This window comes from Rhipicephalus sanguineus, chromosome 3 (genome assembly GCF_013339695.2).
Source record: "Rhipicephalus sanguineus isolate Rsan-2018 chromosome 3, BIME_Rsan_1.4, whole genome shotgun sequence".
In the NCBI taxonomy this organism is placed as follows: domain Eukaryota; kingdom Metazoa; phylum Arthropoda; class Arachnida; order Ixodida; family Ixodidae; genus Rhipicephalus; species Rhipicephalus sanguineus.
Genome location: NC_051178.1, coordinates 219,006,401 through 219,032,368, shown reverse-complemented (window position 1 = coordinate 219,032,368; position 25,968 = coordinate 219,006,401). Strand labels below are relative to the sequence as shown.

The following is a 25,968-nucleotide window of genomic DNA, read 5'->3' as shown; positions in this document are numbered from 1 at the left end:
AAATACTGTTTGTTAAGTGTCGAGCTGGTAGTATAGCCACCACCTTTTATAACCACAACGCGCACGCCATTTGTTGGGCTAACTGTTGCCTTTTTAGTTGTGTGCAGTAGTATTTACCCCATTTCTGGGGAACATAAGCGTTTATGATGATGATGGTTTTGCGATAGGCCGCACCGATATCTGTGGCACGTACCCGTTTGTCGGGCTAGCTGTTGCCTTCATTTTCAGCGGACTATTTTCCCAATGGCTGTGGCGCATGCGTTACCATGGATCCCGGTCGTGACCAAGAAGCGAGTGTTTGGGGAGTACTTCTGCCACACAACGACAATCGTCATGTACCTCGTTATCACCGTGGTACCCGTCCCCGGTCACGAACGGCGCTGTCATCGCGACATAGCATTCTTGATAAGAAAGAAAGGAAACGCGAGCAAGCCAGGTGACGCCATCTTTTCGGGCGGCAGCAGCGCCCACAAGCGCTCGCGTGTACGTCGTTTCTCTCGTCGGTTCGCGCTGGTGGCTCCAAGCCAGATGACCATTATGCCAGCCCAAATACAGTATTTTTTCTGAGACTGATGCATGTTCAAGGTTGCTGACGTTCACTGGGAAATGCTTCGCACTTAAAACACAAGGATTGAGCTGTTATAAATGGTGGTGTGTCCACCAATAACTCATCCACTGATTATTGAAAAACAGTTTTGCGGAAACCCTCAAGGTGGCGGAAGGATTATCACTTGACAACCACCCGTTTGTAGCACAAAAAAGCTTTCTTTTTGAGAAATGCCAATAAATTTCCTTGTAGCTACACAATAGGGTGGTCGTCAGTGTTCTCTCATACCTTGAATGGAAGCCTCTGGAGGGGATATGATTCACCGCCGATTGTGTACCGTTCGCGTATGAGAGCGGCGGCGTTTGGCGCGCCTTGAAGAGCCGCCTTTCCAAGGCCGCCGACTACGTGTTTCCATACGCGCACCTTCCGTTCGGCGGCTCTCTTCCTTTAACGCGCAATTTTCTTGCCTTCAAATCAAGCAGCCGCTTCCTGTAGCGCCTGATTTTGTTTCACCCGGTGTCAACGGAGACTGCCCAAGTGAAGAGGAGCGCGAGCCGTAAGTGGTGACAACGCCTGGTCATATTTATGATTTGTCTGGCACGATCAGGCTACGCTGTTTTTTGCCCAATCTGCTTCTGTACGGAGAATTCCGCTCTAACCACCGACCGTTCGCCGTCTCTGAGGTTATGGTTATTTCAAAGGTTATTTGAAGGTATGCGCGAAAATTGCCAAGCTAAGGATAATCCAAGCTCTTCCCATATTTCTGCCGGTCTGCTACAAAAGCGCTCTAAGCGCGTTGTTCGTCTTTTTCTGTACGCCGAGATCGACAACGCCACTGACAAACTCTAAGCCTTGGACTGCGTAACTACCACCATCTCGGTACTTTTAACTCCAACTTGAACAATCCATGACATTTATTTATTGGTTAAGAATTTCCAATCAACTCGGCTTTACAGCACTGAATCGGGCGCAATACCTTCAATGCAGAAGTTGTACAACCTATCGTTAGAAATGTTTCTTTCTACGAAGATAGCTTATGTTGCAGACTTTAAAGGGAAAGCAGTTTATACAGATAATTTATTTTTCAGAACTCAATCCTCGTTAATTTTGCCATCATTGGTTAATTGTTATAAGAGGACAAGAAGATCAGTGTTTCATGTCTGAATTCCGCCCCCGAACTTGAGCGCGTGAACGTCAGTGTGTCGTCACGGATTTCAAAGCCTTTTTAACGAGCTGGCCAATAAGACCTCGCAGCTTACCTGTAGGCTTCGCTACGAAAGAAGGGAATTTCTTGAGGGATGGCGCTCTCTGTTTTGCACGACCTCATGAAAACCAGCAGCCAAGGATGTCGTTTAACTGTATTGTAGTATAATTATGATGCAAACGTGAAGAAGTGGACCAAAAGACCGCCGGCAGGGACCGAACCTGCAACCTTCGGATTACGCGCCCGATTTTCTAGCTGCGGCGGCGGCCGTCCTCCTGTCCACTTTACTTTCTTCCCGTTTATATCATAACTATAGTACTACAGTACGAGGAGCACCAGCGACGTGCCCTTCCCCGGTTTCATTGTCTGTTGGCGTTCAATAAGGTTGTGTCAAAATGAGCCCTTCCCTTCCTTCATAACGAGGGCCTCATTCCGGCAGGCACAGGATGCCTCCAGGCAGTATGCCAGGGCTTATGCCAGCTCTGTAAAAGATCCCGTGCTACGTGACACCAGCTGGCAAAAAAAAGGGGTTTTACACACTCGCCGTCCGCGGCGCTGACCAAAATCCCAGTTTGCGCAACATATCGTAAGTGGCGCTAAGCTACGAACATGAAAAAGGGCCGGAGGAAAAAGACAGAAGAGCGCCAAACTACCAACTGTTTATTGCCAGCGCAGGCTGAAAAACAAATAAACTTCCACAGCTGCGCAATGGAGTGGAAAAGTTGCCCCGAACATGACATCACGTGAGCAGTTCATTAATGAAGGACAACTCAGACTGAAAGAGAACAATGGATGTGTCACTGACACAAGCGGACCCTTTACTTCTTATAATATGATACGCCTCTAGTAATTCCCTTGCTGTTTGATCTCTGCTTTTACCGATAATCCTAGCTTGCGCAAAACGTGGCACACACGAGCATGACCTGACATGCGCGGGAAGGTGCGCACCATCACTCTTACCAATGCTGTTGGCATGCTCCCTGAGGCGGTCGTTGATACACCGACCCGTTTGACCGATGTAGGTCTTGCCACAGCTCAGAGGAATTTCATATACAACCCCTTCACCACAACGCCTGAAAGGTTTTATGTGCCTCTTTTGGCACCCTTGCTGCTTAGCACGAGAGATTCGTCGGCACAAGTGCGCCAGTTTATTCGGAGCGGAAAACACAACAGGGATTGCGAACCTAGCGGCCACCTTCTTGAGGTTGTGGCTCAACTTGTGCAAGTACGGCACCGCCTGTGGTTTGGCGCGCTCCTGTTCTCCCGAGTGCTCTTCCTGAGTGCTGAAGTTCAGCTTCCGTAGCAGAGATTCGGCAACGGCATGCAAGACCGCCCGAGGAAAGCCAGCCTTTTCCCGTCTGCCAATCTGATTACACAGGCTGGTCTGCATCATGTGCGGACACGATCTGCGCAGCGCGGATTGAAGGCAATGCTGAGCGATACTACGTTTTACAGTCTTAGAATGCGCGGAATCAAATGGCAGAAGCACTATTTTACTACGAGGCATGTAAGCACAGCAAACATGATCGCTTTTCACGGCCACGTTAATGTCTAAAAACTGCAAAGCATTCTTGGTTGGAAGCTCATGAGTGAAGGTTAATCCTTTGGAGTTTGTGTTAAAGGCATTTAAAATGAAGTCCACCATTTCATGGTAGGGCACTGGGCACGTCTTGTATAAAACAATTAAAAAATCGTCAACATATATAAAAACATAAAAAGGATGTGATGAATTAGAAACACATTGTAGTGCCTGGTCAATAAGGGATAAAAAGATGTCACATAAAATAGGTGCTACACTTGACCAGATGCAAATGCCTTTCTTTTGCAAATAAATGCTTGCTTCAAAAGTAACGAAAGTACTTTAGAGGTACGCTTCCAGTACAGACATGAAATTAGTTACCGACATTTCAGCACAAGCAACAAAATTAGCCTCACCGCTTTTTTCAATACATAGCTTAACAGCAGCAAGGAGCTCAGGGTGTGGAACTGAATAAAAAAGATCAGTCACCTCGACGGAAAAAAGATACCCTATGTTCACTTTGCAGCGATAGAACTCTACAACTTCATCAGAATTTCTTATTAGAAAAGGGTCATTGATGGAAAGGCACTTGAGGGATTTCAGCAGAAAGCTACTGACATGCTGTTGCCACGCACCCCGCTCACTAATTATCGTTCGGAAAGGAATGTCCATCTTGTGCGTCTTCGCGCTGAAAAAAGCTATCAAGGTATCCGCTTTTGACTTGGAATCTGCTTAGCGAAACGTTCAGCGCCGACTTCCTCACAGAGTTTGCTAACATTCTTCTTCACTTTTGCCAGGCTGACCTTAACGCTCTTGAAATTCTTATTAACAGCCTGCAAGGCTTTTTCATTAAACACAGCTGTAGGCAAAGTCACAAAACGACCCTGCGCACGAAACGAACGATAATTTTGCTCTCACCCGCCACGCGCCTCGCTGTCTTCTCATATGTGTCAATCTGAGCATGAGTGATTCCCCACTGACTTCCCCAAGTTCTTTTTTTTTTTGCCACGATATCGACGTTGCCGACGGACTTGACGCCCTTAAGCTCTAGACTATTCCAACGGTTATACTGTCCATGCTCATTTCCGCTAGCTGCTTGTTTTCTTTCTTAGATACGTTGTTTGTAAAGACTGGAAGGCAGCGAGCTCAATCTATCAAGGCGAGCGCCATCGGCATCCTCAACAACAGCAGCTGTCGTTGTCGACGAGGGGCCCAAGAAAGTTGCTGTGTTAAAGGGGTCATGAAGCACCCCTTGGGCTTGTTGAAAAAACACAAGCTGCGGAAAGCTGACACGGCTATGAACTGCTCTGCAAAATATTAGTCGTGCGCGCCGCGTAAAGGCCACAAGCGGAGCGCGAAGTTGCCGTTTCCTCAGGTGCCCTCTTTTCAAACAGAGGCCGGTTCTCACTCTCGTCGGTGGGCGGGGCGTCTGCACGTTGACATCGCGGAGACATAGCATGCTTATTGGCCGATAGCCGGATGAGATGCGCTTCTTGCCACGGGGTGCCGCCACTTGCCCGCGCCGCCCTCCTCAGTCTGCTCACTTTACACGGTAGCCGCACCAGCCGCACTCGCGCGTGCGAATCACAGCGGGAGAGCGATCGCGTTTCATGACGCGCGCTGACGTAGCTTCTTACCCCCGTGTCATCCCTCCCTGTCTAGCTTCCAGTGCACTCGTCGGCACGAGAAAAGAGAGAGAGCGCTGAGAGCGTGCGCCAAACCCCCGTAACTCCGCTCATTCTTGACGGATTCGAGGAATTTTTGCGGCAATCGATTCGGGAGGCCGTAAACTCCGATACTAAGGTCATTAGATCATTACTTGGAAAAGTGGTTCATGACCCCTTTAATCATGCAATCATTTGTCCCAAACAAACTTCTGCCCGTGAATAATGACGTCGGGTCGTCACATTGTTATCGCTGTAATCATTATTAAAGGAAAAACTGGAAACCATCCGCCCAAAGCCACAAGCAAGTCCAAATGGTTTCTTTCAGTAAGAATTGGTCCTTTTGCGAGGATCGAACACGTCACCACCGCCCTCCCGGGCCGTTGTTCTACCGATAAAGCTAAACAGGAGACGAGCAGCAAGCAGGGAGAATCGACCGACAACTCAAAGCAATAAGACAGTATACCAGGAAGCTCGAGTGCTGTGCTGTCTAGGCGCTGCTTAAACGATGCAATAGTACCAGCTAGCCCAACTTCCTATCCTGTTGCACGTTGACTCGATATTGACAAAAATGTCAGCTCTAAGGAATGGCTGTAGGTTCGCGAAAGAGAAAAAGGTGGTTGATCCCTCCGTCATAGGAATCGGAATAACACGAAAGTAAAGCGTGTCCTTACAGAGGTAACTGAATGTTTACTGTACATTGATATAAGAGAGTTTGCACAATGTATATTGATGTCTCGCAGTTATAGCACCGTTTAACGTGGATGCACCCACTTTGATGATTGGTGGTACATCTCCATCCCGACGACTAACGACCGTGTTAAATGATTAAACGAAACCTTGTGATAGCTGCAGTAGTTAACGGTGAAAGCGTTATCAGAGAACGAGGTGTGATAGCCAGAAGAGCGTCGCATATTGAAAGCAGAACTTGGTCGCCATCCCACGGCATGTTAAAATGTGATTGAACACCACGGCCGGACTAGAGGGAAACGCAAAGCGGGTCGCGCCGCCCCGGTTGCCCGGCAGCGATTTTTCTCGGGGCGAGCGCGTGAGCGGGGAGCGCGGTGTTACAGGCAGATCAGGCAGGCGCGCGTCGCAGAGCTATTTTTGGTTTGGATTAGCCTGATGCTATAGCGACGCCGATGCTTTTACGACGCTTGGGCTGAGATCGCCACCTCGCGGTGCGTTAAGGCATTTGTAGATATTAAAGGCGCATTTGTAAAGCCTCTAGAGTCTCTAGACCCTCTAAAGCCTCTAGAGTGGATAGCGTGCCCGGCATCTGTTGTTGCGGACCGAGCGGTCGTGGGTTCGACGACCGTTGACGGAACTTTTTTCTTTGCCATCTGATCGTGTAAATTTTTTCGACGACATTTCCGTGACGGAAATACGTCACTGAAGTCTTGGTGGACCCCGGCATAAAACACTTTCGTGTTAAAAAACAGCTTTCCCTACCACCTCGCGAAAGGGAACGCGTTCACATCGGAATCATATACTGATGCCTAAATATCAGTAACGTTCCTCTCATTAACCATTCTGATAAAATGTAATGATAACGTTTAGACGTATAATTTAATCATTATTTAACGTTGTGCTGACGCGAACAGGGAAGGACCATGGACATTGCTCAGCCGGAGAAGAAGCTGGACCTCCGGGCGATCGTGGCAGAGCTTGTTCTTCTGGTCAAGATCGTGCTGCTGGCCATCGAACATTTGTGGGATGAGCACGCCATGTGCCGCTCGCAGACCTCCATGGAAGGAAAGACAGTCATCGTCACGGGGGCCACCTCAGGTTTGTTTTGTTACGAGCCTCCTGAGTTGAAAACGTCGCATTCGCCTAAACATGAAAAGTGCACTTCTCAGGAGAATTGGCCACATGCGCGATTCTGCTGTGGGCGCCGTTCGTCCCTCCGGCGTTCCTATGCATTATCGTCCCGCTGCCCCCACCTCTCGCACTACCCTGCAGCGCGGATCCCTTCCTCCATCGTCTTCATTCTGTCTACTTACGGACATGAGCTGGCCAGAGTGCACGGGCTAGAAGTCGCTGCAAAAACCGAAAGCCACCATTTTCAAGATCTCATTCAGTCTGTCATTACTTCGTGTCGCAGCGGCATGAAAATTTTCCGCGAGAGTTGAGAATGCCATCAAGCAAATCAGCTTTCCTGTACATAAAGAACCTTGCAACTAATCTGGACCATGCTTTAAAAGGGAACTGGTAAGCTCTCTCAGAATTTAGCTATAAATAGGGGCTGCATTCCTAAGTATATAGGTTTTCCGAAGAAAAAAATCCGGCACATCCCACGCACTGTGGAGATCAATGTAATGCGAAGCAGCCAGCAAAGAGCTCCATACATCGCCTTGTTTCTCCTTGAAGAAAATGAAGTCATTCATGCCATGGCATCTAGTTCACTATATATCACATGTTTATCATGCATGCATGCATGTACAAGCATTTATATAATGAAACGTATGTTGTGGTAAATACAATGTATGACCAGTCATTTATGTCCGTCGCGCACTCATGCCATACCAGTTATGGTATGTATCCAGTTAACAAAGCAGCCGGAAGCGCACCAAGGCAATGTCATCCAAGTCATGCCGCACATGACGCGCGTGTTAGGATCTGTCATTTACGTTCGTCATGCAGTCGCGTCGCGCAACCCCAGTATTGGTGTATGTCAAGGTAGCGAAACGACCGCGAGCACACCATAAGCATGGCATGTAAGTCATGTCCTACACGACATGCTTGTTGTGATTTGTTCATGTTACTACCTCTCATTTATGCTCGTCATAGAGCCACGTCCCAAAACACCAATTTTGGGGTATATCAGTCGAGCGAAACAGCCGCAAGCGCACCATGAGTGTGCCATGTAATTCATGCTGTACATAAGATCCATGTCATGATTGCCATGTTACCACCCGTCATTTATGTTCATCGCACAGTCCCGTGACTCAATGCCAATTCTGGTGTATATCAATCGAACGAAACCGCCGCGGGACGCACCATGAGTGTGCCATGTAATTCATGCTGTACATAAGATCCATACAATAACGTCGAAGTGTGGGTCAGTTGGTACATGACGCTGAGGCAAAAACCAGTCAAAAGACGCCGGACAAGGGGAAGAAGTGAAACACACGACTGGACTAGCAACTGTGCTTTATTAGCTGACAGCAACTTCCAGAAGAACCACGGCGCATGCCTGATCACGTAAAACCATGAAGCCAATAATCAAAACACGGAAAAAGCAAAAAGCGAAAATTGGCCTGCATGACGGCGAAGAATCTACCGCCAGAGTGACAGGAACTCGCATTCCTTCTGTAATAATGAAATGGACGTAGTGCTGACACAATCGTCACGGCGCATGTTGATATAATAATCTTCAAGGATTTCGCGCTCCTCCTGGCCCCAACCTCTACCCAAAATCTTAACATTGGAAAACAGCGGCACACAACCACAGATCCGGCTCATGAACTGCCGGTTGACAATGCCATTAGGTTTTTCGATCTTTTGCTTACTTTTAGGAATGATGGACATTTCTGCTGGTGCTTTTCTCCTAGAAGCAAAAAGCTTTGGTACCCTACTCGTCTGCTGATTCAAAAAAAACTCGGCAGATCCCACGTACCATGGGAGTCGATGATATGCGAAGCGTGCGGCGGGATGGTGACTGGCGTTTTTTTTTTTTACTGAGCGAAACGTTACAAAATGACGCTAAAGATCTGTATAAATTTTATACGCACACATATATGTTGAAGAGCCGCATATGTGTTGTATAACCAGTTGTTTACAGTTGGGTAACGCTGCCAACGGCAACGTGGCTATTATACCAACACCAGAAGCGGTAAGCTGATATGTAGTGCTTATACTTGTCGTTTATGATATGGAGAACGCACGCACATTTCACGAACCCGTGTGCATGTGTGGAAGTTTTTGACAGTTCTTGAAGGGCATCATCCCCGTGATCAGTGAGCACCAGCAGCTGGTCCTGACTTGTTATCGGATCAGGTCGGGATCGCGGTGACGAGGGGTCCATGTGTAGTGAAGTATGTGGTATAGTACAGCTGTTGGAAATCGTGGATGCCTCGGTCATTTCGTCGACAAATTTTCTGTCGATAGAGCAGGCGACATGTCGGAATCTGAAGTCAGCCTTCGCGTTGGTGAGGTATAGGCCGTCGAGGCTGGTAGGCCTGGATAGTGCTACGTAGACCAACATCAGTGGATGGAGCTTGTCATATTCGTAGTCTACCTGGGCGTATGTGGCCTACGTAGCCTAGTCTACAAAGCGGCTGTCAGTCAATGTGGCATCATCATCGGTCAGCACGAGGTAATCGCCCAGCCTTGTAAGAAATGAAGAGGACACTGCGTCGTTGTGGCGGACTAAGTGCACTTTACGGTGCGATGATGTGAATAGCATACGCAAGTTTTGTTAATGTATTTCTCCGGGGTCGAGCAATGCTTCAATGTAGCTTTTTGAATCATAGGAATACAAATATAATGTTTATTAGACTGCTGTAAAAGCGGAGCTAACACTGGAACCACCGACGTTAATCCGATATGATGCCTGCATCGTAGGAGTATACACACCGTAGGGGTATCATGTTTTGTTTATTGCTGTCTTGTAAAATTAGATAGCAAGCAACGAAACCACAATTGACTGTGCACCGACATTACGCCTGCATAGGCTGTTTTTCCAAACCAGTTTACAGACCTGGCGTGGCTCTGTGGTAGAATACCTGATTGCCACGCAGAATGCTTGGGTTCGATTCCTGCTGGGATCCTAATTTTCATTCTTTCCATTTGTCGGGTCAACGCTGCCGATGTCGCTCTTTCTTAACGCTCTCGCATTTACTGTCTGTTCTCGCCGTTGCTGGGTAGATATAAACTGTCAATCACCTGTGGCGCATACCCGTGCACCGTGGCCCGTGGTAAACGGGTATGTGCCACACGTGTCAGAAGGAAAGGGTTTGACGACGTACACGACAGGATTTTCACGTTATTCATGTCATGACCCGACAGTCATATTTGTCACATCCTCTTACCCTCCCATGCAAATTTTGGTCTACATCAAGTCAAGGAGGTGGTCATGAGAGCCCCCAGACGTAGGCGGCTAGATAGATAGATAGATAGATAGATAGATAGATACGTAGATAGAAACGCTCAAAGTGCCAAAGGTTCGCTAAGAAATGCTTCGCATTTAAAATTGTTAAGAGAGGGATCGCGAGTAACTGGTTCCGTAATGCACTGCAAAAGAGCTGCCACCAGTGCATTAAGTCGAGTTTTGACTGTCAGGTTGAGCGCCTGGAAGCAGCGGGTTTTCCCAAGGAGGTCTTGACAGCTGTAGCAGAAACTCTGCTGCAAAATGGTAAAAGGCCGGCGAATAGATGTCCAGAACCAAGTGATTCCAAGCGGAAGAGTGTTGTAGTGATGCCTTCCATACTTAAGCTTTCCCACAATGCGACAAAAGTCGCTTTGAGACAGGGCGTAGATGTTTCCTGCGCCATGCAAACTTTCTGCGCTGTGTGCACGTGTTGCTCGCGGAAACACTAGCACTCCGGTGTGTTCTATTCGGCATAAAACCAACTACACTACCTGAGCGAAACATATTGTGTATGCGATCCCGCTAACATGTGAAAAATTATACATCGGCCACATTGGCCGATGTTTGAATGAACGACTGCGCAAGCACCACAATTCGTTGAACACGTCAGACACGCTAATCTTCCCCGCCATTGCCGGATCTGTGGTTGTGTGCCGTTGTTTTTCAATGTTAAGGTTTTGGGTAGAGCTGCGTGGGGGCAAGGAGGAGCGCGAAATCCTTGAAGTGTATCGTATCAACATGCACCGTGATGATTGTGTCAGCACTACGTCCATTTCATTATTACAGAAGGAATGCGAGTTTACAGATACTGTTTAATTCATATTGTACATACTGATAACAAGCACTTATCGGACCTGTAGCCAAAGGCTAGTTGTAGGTCCGAAAAAAAAGAACAGATAGGAAATCCTAACACAGCATGGAATAGAAATAAAAAAACAGCAGTTGTAACATTTGCAATGAACAAAAAAAAAAACCCGCACCTCCCCGAAGAGGATCCTGAGGAAATGCGAATGCATTTGGGTGCACCCGATGAGTGTGCGATTAATTAATGAAGAGAGACGAGAGTGTGCACGTAGAGGCGTAATGCTCGAGTTGCATTGTGTTACACTTCGTCCTAGTGGTATCGTTGCCGCGAGAGATTCGACTTCACCGACTTCCATCGCTATCAAGACACGAAAGCGCGCGCTCCCTGCATGATATATATAGGTCCGAGCGCGGAGAGGAGGAGCGCCCGAGCTCTCTCTCCGCCGAGCGAGCTCCGCGATGCGAGCGCCCTCACCGGGTACACTCCTCCTCTCCCTTACCCTCCGCTGCTCCGCGATGCGAGCGCCATCACACGCCCGCGCGCTCCTCCTCTCCCTTACCCTCCGCCGCTCACCACCTGCTCCGGTTGCTAGGCGCGGCGCAGCTGTTGCTAGGAGCGAGGAGGAGCGCGCGCGGAGAGATAACACCTCTGCGCACGCCGGCCAGGGACGCAGGACAACCCCCGACTAAGAAATGCATTCGCATTTAAAATGTCATTGTTGATATCAAAAATCAATAGTAAGTAAAAGAACCAGTAACTAAAATTTATTGCAGTCCCAAACAGTAAGATAGGGGCTACATACAAATACGTTGAAAAGGTACTGTGACATATACAAAAAAATAAGTGCATATCTATCAAACCTTTATCAGGCAAGATATATCTATAAAAGAGCAAAGTGCGTACATAATGTGCAAATGAACAAAACGGGCGAAATACGACTTTTTTGTTACATAGTAATACAACACTATCATGTGACAGTGATTGCACGGTATCAGCAGTAAAATTTGTAATTCGTTTAGAACTAGCAAGGTATCTATAATTTACCATATCCTAAACAAAGAAAGAAAATATTGTTTCAGGGCGCTAGGGAAGTTCACAGAGTTAATGATTACCACTGGGAGCCTGTTTCAGGTCTTAATTCCTGTGAGTTGAACCAACACCACCTAGATAAGTTCAGGCCTCTTCACTCCGGCGCGCCTTCGTGTGACGTCATTCAACTTTGCCCGAGCCTCTCACGCCAACACCACCTAGCTCACGCCGTACCAGCAGCGTTTCGGCGTGTCCGGGCATGTTGACAGGCAAGGAGGAGGGCGACCTCTCTCGAGAGAGCGAGCACCGTGGCACCGTGGTAGCCCGTAGCTTTGCGGCAGAGCCGTAAGTTGTCCGAGTGTCCGACAGGTGGCGGCAGCCGTGACAATTATTTCACTCTGTCGTTGAACGAGACCACGCGGCCACGCCGTGCGCGCTGTTCCGTGTTGCAGTTACCGCTTCCGCCGAATTTATTTTGTTGACGAATGTATCCTGAGACATGGGGCGGTGTTGTGTACCCAACTGTCGAGGGAACTATGACAATGGTCCGAAAGTCCGCTTGTTTTCTTTTCCGAGAGACGCTAAGCGAAGAGCGGAATGGCAGCGGGCTGTGCGACGGAGCGACGTCGACGTGAGGCTGTTGAAGGACCCCAAGGTAAGCTGCATCGAGCGTACCCCTTCAGAATTAACGAGATTTCTCGTAATTATCCCAGGAGATTCTAATTGGTGTTTTTTTTTTTTTGTTCCGGTCACGCGCAGGTTTGCGAGCGTCACTTCAAGTCGGAACACCTGCGCACAACGTCAACGTATACGGACTGCGATGGACGAACCATTGAAGCTCCTATGAAGTTGACACGGCTGACTCCAGACGCCTTCCCAGCCATTTTTCCAGACTGCCCTTCGTATATCTCGAATTCGCGCACGTCGCGAGAAGAGCCTGAACTGAAAAGGAAGCGGACTGAAAATGAGCTACTCCAGAAAGCCATACACGAGTCCCAAGCAGCGTTTGAAAAAGAAGAAAAACAGTACAAAGTTTGTAATCTGGGTGAACTGATTTCTCGGGTTAACGAGCGTCCAAATAAGAAGTTTTGGTGTACAACAGCCTGCGAGACGTGCCTCATCGTCGCCCACATCGAACCGGCGTTGCAAGCTCCGGAGATGCTTGTATCTGTGGTGGTTACAGAGGATCTGTCCGTTTCCGTGTATTTTAAGTGCGCTCCGTTGGTGTCGGATGATGTGTGCATTCCTGACGAAGTCCGTGATGTCCGTGTGCTGGACAACCTTCTAGACAGCGTGGAGCGATATTGTGAAAAGAAGGCCCGTCAACAGGAGGACAAGGTGGGAGGAGTGCTTAGGCTTGTTTTATCCTTGCTGGATGACATTTGTGATGATGAGCTGCATGATGATGAGAGGGCTGACGCACTAATCTTCCTGAAGGAGCAGTGCAAGCTGCTGACAAAGAAGAGCAATGGCGTGCGGTATTCTGCAGAGCTTTTAGTTTTTAGCAGTATATTGCACACAATTTCTCCACATGCCTACAAGTTTTTTCGCCACAGCAACAAGCTTGTCTTGCCGCATGACACTACCATCAAGCGAGTTTGTGCTGCACATGATGTGAGCCCATCGAAAGAGCAGTGCGAAGAAGGTTTTCTGAGGTACATTAAGCGCAGAGCAACCATTCTGAAGCCTCATGAAAAAAATGTGACTGTCATGCTTGATGAAATACACCTGCAACAGTTTTTTGAATATAAAGGTGGCTGCCTAACAGGGTTTGCTGCGCATTGTGCGGAACCAGCAAAGACAGCGCACGTGTTCATGGTACAGTCTTTGCTTTCATCTTATAAAGATGTTGCTCATATCCTTCCGGTAACTCGTATCACAGCAACGGAGCTGCATGATGTTCTAAAGACACTAATCATGAGGCTTGAAAGTGCTGGTCTGCATGTTGTTGCGGTCGTAACAGACAACAATGCCATAAACAGGAAAATGATGTCTCTGTTTAGCGAGCAAAATGAGCCAGGGATTGTTTTTCCTCATCCTGCCAACCCGCAGCAGCCATTGTTTCATGTTGTGGACACTGTTCACTTGCTGAAGTATATACGCAACAATTGGCTCAATCAGAAGGATGATGACAAGTCGTTTTTGTATCCTCCTTTTGAAAGCTGTGGAAGTGGTGAGGACCAAAAAGCTTCGTTTACTTTTTTGAGGAAGCTGTACCAGGGTGAACAAAGCAAGCTTGCAAAGGTTGCCTATGGTCTGAGCTATAAAGCACTTTATCCAAGCCACCTAGAGCGTCAAAATGTGAAATTGGTGTTGAAAGTTTTTAACAGCTTTGTGTCATCAGCTTTGTCACTTGAAGCGCAGAAATTGCATTTGGCTGCACTGCAGGAAACGGCCACCTTTATTGATTTGATTGTCAGGTGGTGGAGCATTGTAAATGTTAAGACTCCAGAAAAGGGGCACAGACTACGTGATGTTTATCAGCAGCCTGTGAAGGATATGTCTTGTTTGGAAGTTCAGTACCTTGATCAGTTCATTACCTGGCTTGACAGGTGGAGCCGGAGGGGAACCACGGCTGGAGGTTTGACAAAGGAGACCCACTTTGCTCTCCGGCTAAGCACGTATTCATTGATTGAGCTGTCACGGTATTGCCTTGATGAGCTGGGCTTTAGGTACGTCCTTTTGGGGAAGTTTCAAACAGATTGCCTTGAGGCCAGGTTCGGGAAGTACCGCCAAATGTGTGGATCTCACTACAATGTGTCAATCACAGAAGTATTCGAAGCGGAGACAAAGATTCGCTTGCAGGACACTTTAAAGCTTGAAGACATGCCGCTGTCATTGGCACCTAAGGAACAGGAGCTTGATGCCGAGATGCTAATAGCAAAGTATGCCATCAAACTCACCCAAAGCGACCTGAAGGCATCACAAACTGACGTGCCTGCGTTGGCATACATTGCAGGCTATTGTGCGCATGCTGCAATTAAACGTCAGCCATGTGAGGATTGTCAGTCACAGCTCATGATCACTGACCGAGAACTGCAGCAAAGTGAGCACGTACTCATTGACAGCATGAGCAGAGGCGGCTTGAAGTTTCCGCAGCCTTTTGTTGTTAATGTTGTTCTTGGCACTAAGATAGTATTAGAGCACCTTGTCAGTAAGGAACAGGAGCAGCGGTTTCATGCAGAAGCCAACCAAAGGATGGTCCTCTTGAGCATCATGCAGTTCCTACTAAGCGACGGCGAGGAGTTGGACATGTGTGCAAGTGGCCACCATCCAGATACCGTACTCAAGAACATTCTAAAACCAGCTGTCAACACGCTTCTAAAAAACTATGTCGCTTGCAGGAATGACAGTGTCATGAAAGAAAAAGCCTGTACAAAGCAAAGAAAGTTGCTAACGCTACAGTAAACTTTGCTAGTGGCCCCTTAGCTAAAATATGAAGCAAGCTTTACTAATGGCTAGTTTTTTTTAAGCTGGCCGGTTCGTATTTTCTTTTTGTCCCACAATGTGAATATGGCTTTGAATATGACTGTTCCAAATGCTAAATGTTTGTTCCTTGTGATACATTTTATACATTGTAATAAATACTCCAGTAGCTAGTTTCTTTCGTTCTAAGAGCAGTTGTGTTTTTCTGTTTGCCCCATAATGTGATTACGGCTGTGAATATGACTGTACCAGATGCTAAAAGTTTTTCACTGTGATAAATTTTGAAACATTATAACGAATAATCGAGCGCCTTGTTTTTTTTTTTTGCTTAATCTTGTCAGTTTCGGTTTTTGTGTTGCACAATGTAGTCATAGATGTCAATATGACTGCTAAAAGCTGGAAGTTCGTATGTTCCTTGTGATACATGGTACTTACATTGTAATAAATATTTTGCCAGGTGCCCGGGACTTGTGTACGTTTCTTTTAAGTGCAATCTGAAGCAGTTACGTCCGCCGAGATGGAGCGGAACAGCACTATTTCATCTTGATGTGAAATAACGTTCGTTCAGAAATTTTATATTCTATGCCTATATCGCGGCAATGCAGAAATTAATGTTTTACTCATCTGTAGTGGCCGCCGCGCGGGAAGCGTCCGCGCCGCAGCGGCTCGCGCGCGCGCGCTTCGACGGGCCAGGTGCGTGACGTCACGGCGGCAGTGAAGAGGCCTGAACTTATCTAGGTGGTGTTGGTTGAACCATGCGTTCAACATACACATTGTTACGTGGCGCGAGATTAGTGTGACCTGCAGTTACACTTCTAGTACAGCGCGAGTTCCTGCGAACGCGAGTTCCTGTCACTGTGGCGGTAGATTCTTGGCCGTCATGTAGGCCAATTTTTGCTTTTTGCTTTTTCGTGTTTTGGTTATTGGCTTCATGGTTTTACGTGATCAGCGAATGCGCCGTGGTTCTTCTGGGTGTTGCTGTCAGCTAATAAAGCACAGTTGCTAGTCCAGTCGTTGTGTTCTGTCACTTCTTCCCCTTCTCCGGTGTCTTTTTGACTGATTTTTGCCTCAGTGACATAAGATCCATGTCAGTATTGCCATGTTACCTCCTGTCATTTATGTTCATCGTACAGTCACGTCACGCAAGACGAAATTTGATACATGCAGGGCTGGGCAAACATACTTTGAAATAGTATCGCGATACGATACAAGGTACTCGGGCAAGAAGTGTTGAGATAGAGATACATGATACTTCTGAAATTATTGTATCCGATACGATAGTTCAATTGTATCTTCAGATACTTCGATAAATTTGCAATTTTGCTATTATAGATCCATATAATGAAGCTCCAAAGACCTATGCACAAATGTGTTCACTTGAAAATTTCGTAACTGCGACCAACTTAGCTTAATTTTAATGAAATATATGTTTGTATCCCGAATGTTCTGTCTTTCTTGCTGAAAGCATACTAGTTTCATTCCGTCGCGCACTCATGTCATGCCATACCAGTTATGGTATGTATCAAGTTAACAAAACAGCCGGGAGCGCATCAAGACAATGTCATCCAAATAAGGCCGTACATGACATGCGTGATAGAACCTGTCATTTACGTTCGTCATACAGCCGCGTCGCGCAACCCCAGTATTGGTGTATGTCAAGGTAGCGAAACGGCCGCGAGCACACAATGAGCATGGCATGTATAAGCATGGCATGGAATGAGCATGGCATGGCATGTGGTAGGGCATCGGACGCGTTATTCGAAGGTCGCAGGTTGGGTCCCTGCCGGCGGCAAGTTATCTTTTCCTTCGCTGTAAGTTCTTCACATTTATATCCTAATTGTTACAAACAACATCCCCTATACTTTCGTTGGCTTTACTGTCTGTTAGTTCTCATTAATATTGTGTCTAACAAAGAAACACGAGCCCTTAGAAGTAATCTTCTTTCCTTCATTCATAGCGAGGGTCTCGTTCTGACAGACTTGACGCCTTCAGGTAGTATGCGAGGGATTATTGGTCAGCTGCCAGCGTTTAAAAAGATCACGTGCTACGTGACGTCAAAAGGCAGAAAAACAGTGTTCCACACTTGCCGCCATGGCTGCGATCGGCGCTGACTAACACACCTAGTTTTAAATGCATACGTATACCCTATGAAGTGGACAGTCGGATGACCGCCGCCGTAGCTCAGTGGTAGACATCGGACGCGTTATTGGAAGGTCGCAAGTTCGGTTCCTGCCGGCGGCAAGTTATCTTTTCGTCCACTTTACTTTCTTCACATTTATATTCGAATTATTACAAATAACATCCCCTATACTTTCAGTGGCATTACTGTGTGTTAATTCTCATTAATATTGTGATTTACAAAGAAACACGAGCCCTTAAAAGTAATCTTCTTTCCTTCAATCATTTATGTTCGTCATTCAGTCATGTTGTGCCATATAAGTTTTGATATACGTCCTATTAACGAAACGGCCAAGAGAGCACAAAGTCGTAGGTGGCTAGATAGATAGATAGATAGATAGATAGATAGATAGATAGATAGATAGATAGACAGATAGATAGATAGATAGATAGATAGATAGATAGATAGATAGATAGATAGATAGATAGATAGATAGATAGATAGATAGGTAGATAGATAGATAGATAGATAGATAGATAGATAGATAGATAGATAGATAGATAGATAGATAGATAGATAGATAGATAGATAGATAGATACGCTCAAAGCCGCAGAAGTTCGCTAAGAAATGCTTCGCATTTAAAATGCCCTAACGAGGACCACGTGACAGTAAACCATGTCGTTGGTTTTTATTCAGTTAAAGTTAACCACTTCTTTGTAAATATTTCGTTCCAGTTACGTGAAGCACCCTGTTTAAACACGATACACGTAGTACCCCTAAAAGCTATAGCAATAGGGCATGATTGATCGCCCACTTATATGCTAAAGTCAGACAGTAGAAAACTCAGTGCGTATGGAAAATAGGTTTAAAAGGGCGCGAGGGGACGCTCATGAGAGTAAAACGGAGTACTTGGTATTATGTTTCTCAAATCCCCTGCCTAACATCTGTATGATTTTTTTCTTATAATTTTCATTAGTATAATGTAAACTCAATTGCGCTATTTTACTAAATCGTAAGCAGAATTTTTGTTACTGTATGCTCTAGGCATGCTGACATTACTTAACCTTTGTCCTCAACATCGGATTGACATAACAGTAAACTCACATGGAATGTAGATATGAAAATAGTAGCAATGACGCAGACAGTCACAAAATATGAATAAAGCAGAGAAGGAATTTAGGAACAGGTTACAAAAGACATATTACAGTAAACAAACGAGCAAAATCTATGAAGAAACCCAGGTTAGGGGTGGGATGCAAACGGAGCGCGGTACTTGTGCCAACAATCAAATTATCATTGAAAGAAGTTCTAGAATGATTTAGGAGGGAGAAGTGTACGCCAAAATAACTTCTGTTACGTAAATGCTTGTTCTGTTGTGCGGTGGTTGTGAGAATCTTATTTGCATATAGTGAATCTCATGTTATGGAAGTGAAGCTTATATCCACGAGATCTTTCAAACCGCTGATGTGTGAAAGCAGCGAGATGCAAAGCAACCCTATTCTTGCATTCTAGAGACTGCAACGAAGCACCACGCGAGAGAAACTTTGATAACGACACTGTATAGCGGCGTCGGAATTTGAGCGGAAGACGCCGCACGCATTGGAGTATGCAGCAAAGTGCCGTCACTACGACCAGTTGCCATCACACCGAGACAACTAAAAATAATGAAAACATCGAGAAAACCACTTCCAGCAAACTCACCAATTGCAGCCAACTACCTTCGCGTGGCGGAATTTCGTCATGCAGTCATTTTATGCCACTCCAAATTTCGTATACATCCCATTAACGAAACGACGAGGAGAGCAGAAAGTCGTAGGCAAATAGATAGATAGATAGATAGATAGATAGATACATAGATAGATAGATAGATAGATAGATAGATAGATAGATAGATAGATAGATAGATAGATAGATAGATAGATAGATAGATAGATAGATAGATAGATAGATACGCTCAAAGTCGCAGAAGTTCGCTAAGAAATGCTTCGCATTTATTAAACTCCACGTTGCTTCTAAGATAACAATGACTTGAATTTATTTGTCAGCTGTTAAATTAGAAACATTATCAACAAAGTTATAGCTAACTAACTAATAACTGCTGGGGTTTAACGTCCCAAAACCATGTTATGATTTTGAGAGACGCCGTAATTTCGACCACCCACCTTAACCTAAGCACACGGACCTCAAGCATTTTCGCCTCCATCGAAAATGCGGCCGCGATTCGATCCCACGAACTGCGGGTCAGTAGTAGAGTACCATAACAACTAGGCCACCGTGGCGGGTAACCAACTTATAGCGGAACTTCTGGTAGAGCAGGAGCAAGGAAGCGCGAATAAATCACCATGCATGCCTTACCAGCATGGTCGCCATGCCATCTTTGGCGTCTTGCCGTACATTACATACAGTTAAATACACCAGAAGGCTTGCGCCAAAATTATCTCGCTTCTCGTGCACGATCAGCCACCGATATTTTCTTGCAAATCTAAGGAAAAATAATGGACACAAGATAATGGAGACCTAAAGAATTCTCCCACCTATAGTTAGCGCCTCGTTAAAATGCAGCAAAATGTGATGAAAATGTGGCCACACGAAGGATATCTCTGGAGCCATCTTTTCGGTATGATGACTCGTTTTCATGATTCGAAAACCTGTCCTGTATTTCCAGCTCATTCTCTTCAAAAGAAGTACACAAGTCATTTCTTCAGCTCCTCATTCCAACGACGCTTTTTAGATGCGAAGTAACTTAAGGCGGAGCTCAATCCGGTGGTGGTGGTGTGCGGCGTGAACACCCTACTGCGCATGCGCATACCCTCTCCACACACCTCCTCTCCACTCACCCTCTCCCCTCCCCTCTCCACATTCCCTCTCCCCTCCCCCTTTCCACTCTTCCTCTGAAACGCGGGCTAGACATGCCGAAATTCCCTCCTGCGCAACGCCGCGATGAGCTCGAGCGCATGCGCGTCCCCTCCGCTTCTCTCTCCTCTCCCACGCTGCCCCCCTCTCGCCCGCCTGTCGACCGCGTTCCCCGCTCGCCCTGTGAGAATTAACGGCCAGGCTAGATGGAAGATACGACGCGCGTAGTGTCCCTCTTCGCGTTCCACGACGCGAGGTCGGTATCATGCCCAACGAACGCCAACGGAACGCGATCGTGCAAGTGCTCCGGCTTCGCATCGCCTCATGGTCCCCTTTAGCGGGAGATGGTGTAATTTTCATTCCAGCACATTCTTCGGCGCGACATAAGCGTCACCTGTACTTGGACATAGGCGGCGGGTGAAGAAAGCGCTGCCGTCAATCTGTTACCGCTGCGAGGCTGTGTTGCCGACGACAGTTTCTACTGCTTTATAATCGAAACATAACGCTGACAAAATGCTGTAAACACAATGTAGTTACAACATGCGCAGAGGCCGCTTTTCTTTGTTCACATACACAATGGTACAGTGCATGGGCACGTGCTTACCGTAAGATGAAAGAAAAGGATGTCATTTTCCGTCCGTAATAGTGCAGCAATGAACACGCAGAGACGTGTGACGTAGGACACGCGTTGTGTTCATCGCCGCAATGGGGAAATGGCGTCAAATGCAACATCCTCCGTGACTCACGCAGGCATTGGCAAGGAGACAGCCTTAGAACTGGCGCGCAGAAAAGCGAGGGTCATCATCGCCTGCCGAAACCCCGAAAAGGCGCAGCAGACGGCGCAACAGATATTCGAGCAGACGAAGCAGCGAGTGGTCGTCAAGGCACTGGACATGAATTCGCTGAAGTCGGTGCGGAAGTTCTGCAACGACATCGTCCGGACAGAGGATAGACTGGACGTGCTCATAAACAACGCCGGCGCCATCGGACGTGAGTAGGAAAATGGCCGGTGGCATCTTTAAACGCTGACGTTTTGAATCCCCCGTGATTTGTCGAGGCAAGCAAAAGTGGCGAATCGCTTGTGCGAAAGCCCAACGACGGTGCGAAGTACAGTTTGACGAGGAAGCCGGACATTCGTCAAGCTGTACCTCAGCTTAGTGCTGTTTCTTTCAAGGTAAAGATTGATGGACTGACCGATTAATCAATCAGTCAATCAACCAGTAACATTTCTTTACCTTGGCGAATGCCGAATGTATTGCAGTCTCGTTCGATCAGTTGCTACGGATGCAAGACAGCAAAGTTTATAGATGGCAGCGTTTATAGATTGGCAACGTCTATTGATTGATTGATTGATTGATTGATTGATTGATTGATTGATTGATTGATTGATTGATTGATCGATCGATCGATCGAAAGTTTTTTTATGACAGCACCACATGTCATTTAAAAGGACAGTCCCAAATCGCGGGAGTGTGCCTCTTCCTGTCGCGGATGAGACATTAATGTGGTTATTAACTGACACAGGCTTCGGTTGCGCCTCTCATTTTGAAGTAGGCTGTGGCTTGCTTCCCCATTTTGTACAACATTGACATTGAAATATGATGAAGGAGCAGTGACGCAAAATTTTAAAGGCGATATAACTTGCGAAACAGATTCGTGTGGACACTTGGTCTGCAAAATATAAACGGCTAATATGACTTAGACAGTTAAGATTCGATCTAAGAAAACTCTATTTTGCAAACTTCCCTACTTAACGAAGAAATTTTCATCCTTCGCCAGTATCCACTGGGTTTAATCTTGTCATCAACTTGAACTAACGGAACTAACTTGGCACGAAAGCCGTTTTAACCAAGTTTTTTTTTTCAAGCGAGCGAAAGAAGTGGCATTTCTCTCTAAATCTGACACTGTGGGCTTTTTATTCGAGCGTGCGCTCTAACACTGTTGCGTTAAAACATCTCGCCGCCCTATAGTCAAACACAAGCCAGCTTTTATGTGCACCCATGCATGGAACAACACCAGAGGGGGGCGGCGGTCCCACAGACAACGCTTGGTTTTGTCGTGGTCCACGCGACGTCATTGCTCGGCCTGCGTCTCTGCATTCGTTCGCATCTAGTCACATGACATGGTAGGTATACCCTCGAGGAGCTGTCTGGCAAAGAAGATGCCTTTGGGTGCCCCTGTACACTTCTGGAAATCGAAGGATCGAAAAATTCCTCTCCCGATTTACGTGCTTGCCGATTTAACGAAATAATTCAAGTGTTGTTAAATCGAGTCTCAACTGTATTTAAATTTAACTTTAAAGTGTGTGCCGCACACGTGCAGTGACGCGAAACAGAGCACCTAGCGACATAAACATGGTCTGAATGTACGTTACTCTCGATCTCTTGCAGATGTCAACGCGGTGCTCACGCGATGCCGCTTTCTTTTGTGTGCTCACGTGGTGAGCTGTGTTCACCAACAGACCCCGCTGTCTCCCGCCTCTCTCTGAAAACGAAGCTTCGAATGAGCGCTGTCTCCAAATAATTAACCGCTCGAGCAAACCAAGTTCTCAGCGTCGCTAGCTGCTCATTTCAACAGAAGAAAAGAGGATGTCAAAGTGTTCTGTCCGTACTCCTCTAATATGTACGAAGCAAGGGCGAATGGTTTTCATCCCTTGGAATTAACTAGTACTGATGTGAACACTTCCGAGGATAATATTTTCATGGTGCTATAAGACACTGCATCTCTAAAAAGCGGCTATCAGGCACTGTATCAACGTTTATTCTTTCGTTGTCTTGAGAAGTGTGCTTCTAATGTGATCCATGAGAGATCGAACGTGCATGTCCGGTCGATATATTTTTTAATGTTAAATGCGGAGCATTTCTTAGCGAACCTTTGGCACTTTGAGCGTATCTATCTATCTATCTATCTATCTATCTATCTATCTATCTATCTATCTATCTATCTATCTATCTATCTATCTATCTATCTATCTATCTATCTATCTATCTATCTATCTATCTATCTATCTATCTATCTATCTATCTATCTATCTATCTATCTATCTATCTATCTATCTATCTATATATCTATCTATCTATCTATCTATCTATCTATCTATCTATCTATCTATCTATCTATCTATCTATCTATCTATCTATCTATCTATCTATCTATCTATCTATCTAGCTGCCTACGTCTGGCTGTTCTCATGATCGCCTCCTTAAAGGGACACTAAAGAGCAAAACGATTTTTCTCATATTAGTAAACTACTCTTTCATAATACCAAAAACACCACGCTTGCTGCGAGAAGACACTTAGTAAGCGAGAAAACGCGCAAAAACGAAATGTGGGTGGCGACACCACCTTAAATTTCCGCAGTATTCGCCGTGACGTCCCATGTTTTGGCGGCGCCTACTAGAGACTAAGTAGTTCCTAATCGGTAAAATTTAAGTACATGGTCCTGTGAAGGGACCTTAGATATAACATACCAAGTTTGGGGTAATTTTGTTGAGCAAATGGCGCCAAAATACGATACACTGAAATCCGTGACGTCACGCGGGGAGATTTCGGCGCGAAATTTAGAAATGAAATTTCGCACTTGATATTCTCCTCTTTTAATAAACATGTGATGGCGAAATTAATGACATGCGAATTCTCAGAGCACAATTTATCGATCTAAACCAATTCATCGTTTCTCTTTAGTGTCCCTTTAAGTTGCTGTAGACCAAACTTGGCATGGGAGGGTAAGAGAATTTGACGAATATGACCGTCGGGTCATAACATGAATAACGTAAAAATCACGTCGCGTACGTCGTCATACCCTTTCCTCCAGACACGTGTGGCTTGCGAAATATAAATAGGGAACGTATAAATACCTGTGGTCAGCAGGAATTCTGAAGAAGCGTTCGCCGTCATTCCCCAAGGAATCGCACCACTTCGCGCAGCAATAAAGGTGCGACATCCCTGCTCCTCGCTGCGGTGGTAAAGTTTGCGTTTCTATGCGCTTTCGTGCTTGCGCGTCGTCTGCTTGTGCGCTGCGCAGGCATGACGGCGACGGTACCTAGCGGATCCACGCACACTCATATTTACAAAACTTCTATAAAACTTTGCCTTGTAATGCTCGTGGCTGGTTATAGTTTAGTGCAGAAGCATGTTTTCGTTTACTACTTTGTACCACCGGGGCCTTGTTATTTTATTTTTATTAGGCTTACTGAGGCCTTCAAGTACCGCCCCTACCAGGTTCGCTGCAATCGTTTCGACGGTAGCGACGCCTCATGGCCCGGACGCCAAACTGCCATCATGCCTCGGGCCTGGTTAGAGCGTCCCGATACCAGCGAGGGACACTGGCCGCGCTAGCGTTTCTGGCGTCGCCGAGGCACCCTAGAAGCAATTACGTTCTTTGCCTCTCGCTTCGTGCGAGCGTGCGCTGGCTCATCGGAGTAGTGCAGCTTCCACATGCACCAACGGGATTTGTCCGCCACCGACTACTTCGATTGCGAGAGCACCGACAAACTGCTGCAATACGTGTTGCAGAAAGGACACGATTTCGACGGGCTAATGTCGTGCCTTGGTGGAGCGAGACAGAGGCCAGCGAGACGCACGCGTTTGTGGCTCAAGCTAAGAACCTCTACGAACTAGGCGTCAACATGGGTGCATCCACGTCAGTCGGTGCTATAGCTGCCAAGCAGGATAGACACTGTACAAGCTCTCATATATCACTACAGAATAAGCACTACTTCTGTGTAGACACGTTTCACTTTCGTGTTTTACCGATTCCTATGACGGAGGGATCAGCCATGTTTTTTTTCCCTGGCCGACTAGCCACGAGTGGCGTGGCGCTACAACCCCAAAATGGAAAACTACCGTCGGTCGCCAGCAATACGACGCAAACGCTGCGCGGGCAACGATGCAGGATGGCCATCTTCTCGCATAATTTTAATTTCCCCACGTGCAGCATCTCGTGCGTTTCACCCAACGCCGAGTGCGTTTCTATTTAGCCGTTAGTATCCCGGAGAACGAATGAGGCATGGCGTAATTGTCTAAGGCAGCCAGCTGCGGAGCGAGAGGTCGCAGGTGCGAAACCCCGGTCGAGCTCCTCGGAATTTTTGTCTGCTGAATTATTTAATTATTTTTATTTATGTCTTTTATTTCCATATAGACACATATACATATCCGGGACATAACGGCGACGGCAAAAATCCGCCTAATATGTCCATAGAATTGCTGTCGCAACAAAATTTGTTCAGTATTGTTCAGTATCTGACACTGAAGAAGGCAATATCCGTAGCGTGTCCGGGAAAAGGGAGCTGGTTTGTGTTGATTCCGGAAAGTGCATCGGTCGCTTCTGTGAGATGAATGTTGATAAAGTTTGTTACAGCAAAAGCTGTTACGGCAGTGGAGTTGTTTTCCGCCGCCGCCGGTGACCGTAACCACTATCGCGCAAAAGAAGACAAAATGAAGAGAGAGTAAGGCCGCAGTAAGGTTGTGCGCCCTCAGGATGCCGACGTGTTTACTTTTTCAGAGGAGAAGGCCATGTCTCTTTCGCTCGCCGACAGCGGCCGCTCAGCTTTTCTTTTTTCTTTCTTCTTGTTTTTCTCTTTCTCCTCCTTCCTCTTTCGTTTTTCGTACAAGACTGTATAAATATGAGTGTAAGCAACATGTACCCTTATTCCTCATGAAGGCCAGCCTCTGACCGAAACTGTCGAAATAAAAACTTCCGTTGTTACT

At 46.5% G+C, this 25,968-nt stretch overlaps 1 protein-coding gene across 1 annotated transcript in view; it reads left to right on the top strand.

Moving 5' to 3' along the window:
• The first annotated feature begins 887 nt into the window (after positions 1-887).
• Positions 888-25,968, top strand: part of LOC119388312 (retinol dehydrogenase 14) — a 163,146-nt gene continuing 138,065 nt past the window's right edge. Inside the window, exons 1-3 of the mRNA XM_037656010.2 lie at positions 888-1,103; positions 6,539-6,722; positions 21,010-21,249. Coding sequence (XP_037511938.1) covers positions 6,548-6,722; positions 21,010-21,249 — 415 coding nt within the window. The 5' untranslated portion in view covers positions 888-1,103; positions 6,539-6,547. The remainder of the gene's footprint in view (positions 1,104-6,538; positions 6,723-21,009; positions 21,250-25,968) is intronic.